This window comes from Arachis ipaensis, chromosome B1 (assembly GCF_059453495.1).
Source record: "Arachis ipaensis isolate K30076 ecotype BB chromosome B1, ASM5945349v1, whole genome shotgun sequence".
Classification (NCBI taxonomy): Eukaryota; Viridiplantae; Streptophyta; class Magnoliopsida; order Fabales; family Fabaceae; genus Arachis; species Arachis ipaensis.
In genome coordinates this window covers 138,653,404-138,663,710 of record NC_142436.1, presented here as the reverse complement: position 1 = coordinate 138,663,710, position 10,307 = coordinate 138,653,404, and the positions used below count along the sequence as shown (strand labels likewise).

General features: G+C 32.4%; 1 protein-coding gene across 1 annotated transcript; it reads right to left on the bottom strand.

Moving 5' to 3' along the window:
* Positions 1-6,271: 6,271 nt before the first annotated feature.
* Positions 6,272-9,572, bottom strand: LOC107637009 (serine/threonine-protein kinase D6PKL1). Its single transcript, XM_016340469.3, has 3 exons — positions 9,354-9,572; positions 7,515-8,536; positions 6,272-7,317 (listed from the first exon to the last, which is right to left on the bottom strand). The coding sequence occupies exons 2-3, from the start codon at positions 8,447-8,449 to the stop codon at positions 6,438-6,440; spliced, it is 1,815 nt and encodes a 604-aa protein (XP_016195955.1). The 5' UTR covers positions 8,450-8,536; positions 9,354-9,572; the 3' UTR covers positions 6,272-6,437.
* Between the last annotated feature and the right edge of the window lie 735 nt (positions 9,573-10,307).

Genomic DNA, 10,307 nt, shown 5'->3' with positions numbered 1-10,307 from the left:
TCTTAACTAACTAGTAATCTTCCTTGTATTTGAAATTCAAAACTTACTGTGTCACTTTATTGAGATCATGGGCTTGCAACTTGAATACTTGATCTTGAGTCAACAAAGCAAGTACTTGAAGTTTGAGAGTTTGGTGAAAGATTGTGATATCCTTGGGAGTTGGCCCATGAAGTGCATTAGACGTAAGGAGGGGCACGTTCAACGCAGGGCCTAATTTGGACTTCTTGAGGCTTTTGTATTGGTTGCGTTGGACGTAAGGGGTGGCATGTTCAACGCAAGGTGGGTGGACAGCTACTGGAGATGCTTCTAGAGGTTGCGTTCAATGCATGGTGTGGCTGCGTTGAACGCAAGTGTTCTGTACGTTGAACACAGGTGGCTACTGCGTTAGACGTGGAGGGAGCTGAGTTAGACGCAACTGTGCTTGGATGGAGATGGAGCTGCGTGGAACTTGGATGAAAGTTGCATTAGACGCAGCTAGTACTTAGGCTTGAGTGTGGCTACGTTCAACACAGGAAGAGGAAGCGTTACACGCAAGTCCACTATAGATATATGTATATTGTTTTGAATCTTTGGATATTAGTTTTCTAACGCCACTGGAGCTGCTTCATTTGGACCTCTATATCTCAAGTTATGCTCGTTGGAGTATGAAGAGGTCAGAATTGACAGCATTTGCAAATTCACTTTGCACTTCTCTGGGGTTTGTTTCCTTTCTTGGTTCCTGGAGGTTGCTTCCTTTTGCATGCCACCTTTTTTGGTTCTCCCAGGGGCTTCTTTGGTTGTCCTTCTCCTCCTTTGTTCTTGCCTAAAATCTTTCACAATTTTCTACACATACCAAAGCTTAAAGTAACTCCAAGAAATATTGATTAAAGCATAAAAATCTCAATTATAACAAGAAAATCACTAACTTTATTCAAAAAATTAATAAAGAAAACAACAAAAGATGATCATGTATCATTTGGGTTATATTATACTAAAATTAGTACTACTGAATCACATACTATTGTAAACCAGAAGTTTACTAATTCGAATGAGTTCATTATTTGGCATGACCGATTGGGTCATCCTGGGACAACTATGATGCGAAGAATTATAGAAAACTCCCATGGACATTTACTAAAGAACCAGAAGATTTTAAATTTAGTAAATTTTGTTGCGTTGCATGTTTTCAGGAAAAGCTAATTTTAAGGCCATCACCAGTAAAGATCTGATTTGAGTATCTTGAATTTCTAGAAAGGATTCAAGGCAATATTTGTGGACCAATTCATCCACCATGTGGATATTTTAGATATTTTATGGTTCTAATAAATGCATCTTCGAGATAGTCACACGTTTGCTTATTGTCTTCTTCAACCTGACATTTGCAAGATTACTTGCTCAAATTATTCAATTAAAAGCATAGTTTACAGAAAATCCAATCAAAATAATTCGTCTTGATAATGCTGGTGAATTCACCTCTCAAGCTTTTAATGCTTATTGTATGGTCAATGGTATATGTGTTGAATATCCAATAGCTCATGTTATACACAAAATGAACTAGTAGAGTCACTTATTAAACGGCTTAAATTGATTTCTAGACCCTTACTTATGAGAACAAATCTCCCACCTCGGTTTGGGGCATGCTATTTTACATGTCGCAACACTTATTCATTTAAGGCTAACAAGGTACCACCAATTCTCTCATCTGCAATTAGTTTTTGGTCAACAGCCAAATGTTTTCCATTGAGAATATTCGGTGTGTGATATATGTTCCAATTGCCATGCATAATCGCACCAAAATGGGATTCCAAGAAAATTGGAGATATATGTTGGATATGATTCTTCCTCTATAGTAAGGTATCTTGAGAAACAAATAGGAAATATATTTAAAAGTCCGATTTGTAGATTGTCATTTTGATGAATCAATATTTTCAACACTAGGCAGAAAAATAAGCTTCTTAAAAAAGAACTTAATTGAAATGCATCATCATTGATGCATTTAGATCCTCGATAAGGACAATGTGAACTAAAAGTTTAAAAGATTATACATTTACAAAGAATAGCAAATGAATTGCTTGATGCATTTTCTGATACGAAAAGGATAACTAAATCCTATATACTTGCTGAAAATGTTTCAATTCAAATTGATGTCCCAGTTGGACAAATGGCCACGGAAACAAATACACACCAAAAGCATGGTAGACATGTTGGTTCCAAAGACAAAAATCCTTAAAAAAGAAAAGAGATAAATTATAACAGCCTAGTGATGCAAGCCAAACATCGGTTTAGAATTTTCACAAAAATAATCTCATCGAAGTATAGTTCTAAATCGACAGTTGACTCAAATCAAAGTTTAATTTGTTTGTCACTTAAGTCAAACTAATAAAAATATCGAGAGTATTAGATCTCGGGTCATCTCTCAAAGGAATTGCAGCCTGCAGAAAAATGTGCATATTATTGGTTATGAGATATTTTTGGGGTTTTGGTGTGAAGAACAAGAAAGTAAAGTTAAAACTAAGGAACTATAAATGCTAAAAGATACTCATGACAGGGATTAAGAGTCAAGATTTCCTATCCTAGATTATTGACCACAACATGGTAATTGCAAAGGGTTAATTCCACTTAGTAATCCTCTAACATTGGAGGGAGAAGTGGACATAGTTGATCCAAAAACTAACTAACAACCCTAAATTACCAATCACATTGGACATCAATGACATCAAGAAACCTAAGTCCTTAATACCAAACCAAGAGCGCTAAAATTCTATTCTAAAACTAGAAGAGGCATTTTAGGAAACACTTAGAATACATAAAAGTAAAATATGACAAATTGCAAAAATTAATAAAGGTTACAACTACCAATTGCAAGAAAACAATAATAATAACTCAAACAAGCATCAAGAAAACATAAAATATCAAATTGCATTAAAAGAAATCGAAATTAACAAGAGCGTTCATAAAACTAAAATAACATAAACAATAAGACAACTAACAAGAGAATTCTATCCAACTAAGAAATTAGAACAAGAAAATGTAAAGAAAACTAAGTTAGAACATGATTAGAAATTAAACTAAAACCCTAAGAATTCTAGAAAGAAGTTGGAGCTTCTCTCTCTAGCATCACCTAAAACATGATAAAAACCTAAATCTAATACTACTTGGTTCCTCCCTCTTCAATCCTTGGTTCAATAGCATTAGAAAATGAGTTGGATTGGGCCCAAAATGGCTAAAATTGCAGATCACGTTTTGGCATCAAGTGAGTCGCGCGCTGAATGTCACGCGCACGCATGAGGCACGCGTACACGTGACTTATCACAATTCAGAAACCAATTTAGTCAATCAATAAATTAATCATTTATCCAAAACAACTTAGTTCAATTCATAAAACTCACATAATCACCAAAAATATATTTTTACATCAATATCGATTTATAACAATTCTTCGAAATAAAATAAGTTTAAAGAAAGTGCCGCCCCTACCTCGTTCACAACTCAATTATGCGACAAAACTCCGTTTTTCCTCGGCCTGCAATGGCGAAAGCCGTAACCTCAGCTCCAAACCACTTTCGCAATAACCACAGCAACTCTAATCGCAACATGTAATATCCAAAACTCAATCCTATGGTAAATAACGCCACAAAACCTCAGCATATGATAACAAAACAGTGACTAAAAGGGTTTCTAGAACAAAAATGCTTATAGCAATTAAGAAGAAACGACTGCCCCAAATATCAGACCGGATCGGTATTGGATATGGTTCATTAGTTTTTCGGTTGAACCGGTCAGTTTGATTCGGTTTAAATAACTATAGAGACAATAATAAAATATAAATTAATAATTTTAAAAAAATAATAAAATTAAAGATAATTTTAAAAATTGAATGATAAAATTAAAAAAAATTATCGATTAGAATTATGCATAAAAATAAAAAATACTTTGAATATAATTTTTTATCTTTGATTCAAATTAAATACTGTTAAAAATAAATGAACCTAATAATATTTATAGATATTTAATTTGTAAATAATGTTTCTAAATTTTTATTTTAATTTTGTTACACATAATAACAACATAATAAATTTGTTTAATATCTTATTTAATTTAAATTTATAAATTTTATACATTCTAAAAGTTAATTTGATAATTTGGGTAAAAATTTTAAATGCTTTATATCTTACTTTTTTTAGTGAAACTTCAACAACTCATAAAAGTTAACAGAATAGATGGTTATAAATCAAAGTGATAGACAAGATTAAAAGTTGCGATAATAAGACTTTGTGATAATTAATTACAGTCGGGTGAAGAGAAGGTGGAAGGAGAAGGAAAAATAAAAAAGGAGAACAAGGTAATATAATTAATAATAATGACAATGAGACAATGCATGACAGGTATGTGTATAGAGAATAATAGTAAGAGAAAGAATATTGTTTGATATAGTAAGGGATACAATAAAAATATAAATTAATAAATTTGAAAAAATAATGAAATTAAAGATAATTTAAAAAATTAAATATAAAATTAAAAAGAAAAATAAAATATTTTTTAACAATTGAAATCATGCATGAAGATAGAGAGTGCTTTAAATATAAATTTGTTATCTCGACTTCAAATTAAATACTATTAAAAATAAATAATTAAATTTAATAACGTTTATAAATAGTTAATTTATAAATAATGTTTTTAATTTTTTATTTTAATTTTGTTACCCATAATTTTTAATTGAATAATCTTGAAGCGTTTATATAGTTATTTTTATGGTCAATAAATCTGACAGTTTTTCTAAACTCAAGAAGTTATTGATAAGGAGATGTACGATGAATTACGAAAGATTTTTTCCAGATACACAATTTTTATACCCTCCTATTTTGTTTATTAATTATTCTTATAGTTTGATATTTAAAAACGAAAAAAATAAGCATTCTCATTTATTCTATTTTTCACTATTTATAAAAAAATGAAGGCCTCTTCGTATTTAGATTCATATTTTATCCTATCACTTAAAAAATATGAAGACAAATATGAATATCCATGACATTTAAATAAAAATTATCTTTTGTAAATAACTAACGTGTATTTTGGTTTATATATACTCATTTTGAATCAAGATAATGTTATTATCATTATTTTTTGAATTATATTTTAGTTTTTAGTAATTTTAATTTTAATAAAATATGATATAAATAAAGTCACGTCAACATTAAAATAAAAGAATACTTATCTAATAAATTTGAAGAGTGAATGATATATTAACAAAAAAATAAAATTAATTTCTTAAAAACAATAAAAAAAAGCGATTGAATAGGCACTAACTTATAAATTCCTAATAAATCAGATGTAATGTCATTTAATTTATATTTTGTCATACATAAATAAAGATTAATGTCATTTTTTGTTGTCTTTTCAAAAAATTCAGTGCAAAACAAGATATCTCAATTCTCCAGGTTTTAATTGAATTAATTGAATTCGTCCCTATAACAAGGAATCAATTTAATTGAATAATCTTGAATCATTTATATAATTATTTTTATGGTTAATAAATGTGACAATTTTTCAAGATTAAAAAAGTTATTGATAAAAAAATGTATGATGAATTACGAAGGATTTTTTTCAGGTACACAATTTTTATATTCTCCTATTTTGTTTATTAATTATTCTTATAGTTTGATATTTAAAAACGAAAAAATAAGCATTCTCATTTATTTTGTTTTTTCACTATTTTTAGGAAAATAAAGGCCTCTTTAGATCCAGATCTATATTTTAGCCTACCACTTAAAAAAAAATAAAGACAAATATAAATATTTATGACATTTAAGTAAAATTATCTTTTGTAAATAACTAACATATATTTTGATTTATATATACTCTTTTTGAATCAGAATAATATTATTATATTATTTTTTAAATTATATTTTTTCTGATAATATATACCTCTTTATTGTGTGTTTTTATAATTTAACATTTTAAAAATTTTTTATAGTAATTTTAAGAAAAAATATGATATAAATAAAATTACGTTAATATTAAAATAATAAAAAAATACTTATCTAATAAATTTGAAGAATGAATAATATATTAACAAAAAAATAAATTAATTTTTTATAAAACAATAGAAAAGCAGCTGAACTAGTGGCTGTTGAATTGCTAGTATAAATAATAAGGAATAAAAAAATCTTTAAATGATTGTAGGCTCGAAACGAAGGCCTGCGTTTTCCCTTCCAACAATTTATACACTCCCCACGGGTTCCCTAATCCCTATCACGTGCATTACTGAGAAATTTTCATTAAACCTTGGATATGACAGAGAAGGCAGTCACTAATTACGCCATGCAAATTTAAAACTTAACAGCCAAGAAAAACAAACATACAATACTTCATCTGTTCCTGAAAAGTGAAAACATTAAATAACAGCCCCTCCCTCCCTAACATATGAACCTTGTTTTAATCAATATACTGGGTTGTCCCTAAAAGAAATCAAACTCAAGGTAATTATCAGAACCTTTATGATCAGGTATTGACTTATGGTGAACAGCCTTTTCACTGGCTGATGAAGCTGGGGAAGGAATCTTCTCATACTCTACTGTCTTGGGGATCTCTGGCGGGGTAGCACACCGGATCAATGCCCAATTCACACCTTCAAAAAACGGATGTTGCTTTATCTCAGTAGCCCCTCTTTTATATGCCAATCTATGCTGAGGTTCCTTGACAAGCAACCCCCTTATAAGATCCCTTGCTGCAAAACTGACAATGGGTGCTTCTGGAAACCGCAAAGGCTGGCCTACAACATTAAACAATGTAGCTCGATTTCCAGATCCCTTGAACGGAGTTTTCCCGAACAACAGCTCATATAAAAATATTCCAAAAGTCCACCAATCAACTGCACTTCCATGACCTTCACCCTTAATGATCTCAGGTGCCAAGTATTCGTGGGTTCCGACAAATGACATTGACCTAGCATCAGTGGGCTCTGCTATCAGCTCGGGTAGTGGACTCACTTGATTGCCAATTTCAGTTTTGGGTTTCCTTTCCTTCTTTGATTTGCTGGAAAAGAGTCGGGGTGAAAAACATGTAGTAGGAGCAACACAAGAAGGCTGGATGCAGGATGGCGGCTCAATACATGCAGGTTGGACACAATAACCAGGATTCTTTCTTAAAGGCTCAGAATCTGTAGATGAGGTTTTTACAAGGGTTGGACTAACAGCACAACGGAGGGAAAGGTCAAAGTCAGAGAGCATAATATGTCCGTCATCCCTAACAAGTACATTTTCTGGCTTAAGATCACGGTAGACAATCCCAAGCATGTGAAGGTACTCCAAAGCCAGGAGGACTTCTGCCACATAAAACCTGCATGGTAGAGTAAATTAACAGTTGCTGTCATCATCTCAAATAAACATCATGGCCAAATTTCACCTAAAAATTTTAAAATTTCTGTTGCACTTGTCACTGTTACTTATTTTGATCAGGCTTTTAAGAAGAAATGAAAGTAAACAAACATAACTCAATAGAGAATGAAACAAAAGCAGGATTTACGTTTAACATACTTTACTGCCTGCTCAGGAAAATGCTTCCCTGGCTGCTTCTGTCTAAGAGTATGCAAGTCCCCACCAGGGCAGATTTCCATTACCAAACACGAGAACTTCTCTGTCTCAAAATGGGTATACAAAGTTGGAAGGAAGGGGTGGTCCAATGACTGAAGTATTTCTCTTTCTGTCTGAGCACGGAGTAGTTTTTTACGACTAGCCAGGGATGCCTTGTCCATTACCTTCATTGCAAAATAACATTTAGTTCCGCTCAGTTCAGAGAGATATACACTGCCAATATCTCCACAACCCAACCTCTTCAGTAGCCTAAAGTGACCTAAACCCAGTACCCCATCTCTAGCTCGAACAGCTTGGATGGCTTCCCATCTCAAATCATTAGCCTTGTGAGGCTTGTTAATGCTGCTACTAAAGCTGCTGCAGCTACTCTCATCGCTCACATCACTACTTGTGCTCCCTCTGCAAATACTGCTCTTACCACTCTCAACAGGATCAGCTCGATCACTGATCTTGGCACTTCCACTGGTCTTTGCAATACTACTAGCCCCATCACTTATTTTGGCCGAAACAGAACTGTTCTTCACACTTCCATATACCGATGACTTTTTCTCTTGATCAATAAGGTTTTCCTGAGAGCCTCTGGTCTCATTAACAGCCTGTTCAGAACCAGAGGGTCCAGAACCAAATCTTTTACTCAGGGAATCAGACCCCTTTTTAGTTGAACTTCCCAACTTCTTGTCTTCGGAAGTTTCCCCAGTATTCTGCTTCAATGTGTTTTGTGCAAGCCTTGATAAATCTCCAGAAGCAGCCAGCTCAGGCTTGTCTCCCTTCGGAACCTGCAGATGAGAAGGCTTGGTGTCTTTTGTTTCTAAGGTTTGGATCACAGCTGTCTTGTGATGGTGTTTTGGAGGAGCTTTAGTGCTAGTCTTGGAGTCCATCAGAGAAGATAAGCAGTTCCAATTGAAATCAAATATAACAAGTTCATGGCTGAGAAGCCATTTATTTCTTCAATAATAAGCAACAACCTATCAAGCGCATCAACAGCATCAAACAGTTGTCAGCAATTTAACAGAGTTTTTATGTGAAAAGCATGCTTGATTCTGACCACAATAGCATGTGAAAGAAACTGATCTCTCATTCTACCATAACCGGAGTCAAAGACATAAACACGGTTATCATCACCGCACAGCTAGTTTGCACTCAATAGCAGAGAAATAGATCCAGTAAGCAGTAAAACAACATCAGTGACAGTTAAATAAGCACATTAACACTAACATAACTAAACTAGCTATTATTCATTTGACAAATGATGACACCCTATATGTATTCTAGAAAGAAGAAAACTTGAGGCATGCAGAGCATGATCATCAGATTAGTAAAGCTCAAATAGTGATGCTTTATGAAAAACATGCAATCACTTTTCATGTTTCCCACTGCCCTAAAACATAACAAGCAGTTAAAACAAACTGCCAACGCATCCCTCTATCCCACACAAAAAATGAAAATAAAACAAAACAAAATAAAATCTTAGAACAAACAAATAGAGTTGGAATTGAAGTCCCAACAGCAAAGCAAAGAGTCGATGGGAATAAGAGGTGAATGCAGATTTTTGTGAACATTGGTAAAGCTACAAGAATTGAGATGGGCGAAGGAGGGAAAGGAAAGAGAAGAAGGGGGTAATTGAATGAAAATGCGATCTTCACGAAAGGGAATGGAAGGGGTCAAATCTGAAGCAGATCCGAGAAGACGGAGATGGAAAAAGCAAAACTTGAAAGGTAAGGGAGCGTAAAAGGATACACAGAAATGCAAAAGGGGAAAGTTAATATGCGCAGAAAAGAGTACCTCAGCAGAAGGGTGAGAAAACTGAGGGGCGTTGGTTCAGCCGTGAAGAGTAGAAAGAGCACAGTGTAGAAAGGGAGCTGCTACGGCGTTCCCTGGTGCTCGTGCTGATGCTGGCGCTGGCTCAGAGAGAGAGAGAAAGAGAGAAAGAGAGAGAGAGAGAGAGAGAGAGTCACGACATCGGAGTGGGACTTGGCCTGCTGGATGGCGGACTAATTAGTCAGAGAGAGAGAGAGAGGTCAAAGGGTAAAATGGTAAAGAAATTTATTCATTATTATTATTATTATTATTATTATTATTATTATTATTAGTTCTTTTTTTAATTTGCATCGTTTAGACAAAAAAATTAACAAAAATAAACTCTATTATACTTCTAATTTCTAATACTAAAAATATATAAAAATATTAAATATATACTAAAATTAATTATTAATATATTTATATATAAATAATTAAATATATAATTTAATTTATTTTTTAATATATTTTTATATTTTATTTTTTATTCTATATTATTGATTAATTTTAATATACACTTATCATAATTAAAATATTATTAAGAATTTATAAGGACTCAAATTTATAACCATAACCAATATAGGAATAACGAATTTGGAAAAAATAAAAGAATACCAAAGTCAATGAACAATACTACAAGAATAAAAAGCATGCACCTTATATCTAAGTATTTAACCTTGTTTTTTTTTTTTTTTGAATAACATTTTCAACTCAAAAACTATATTATTTTAGGGTAATTTACATTATTTTTTAGATTTGCCAATAAATACCTTGGTAGGATGGCAATACAGTGGGTAAAGGCGGGTTTTTGTTTTACCCTACACTACTCATTTTATAATAACTCACATTGAACTAGTAAAAAGTTAAACCGTAATCTATTTCTATGAATATCCGTTCCATCTTTATTTGTCCATACAATTATTAAAATCCAACAAATAA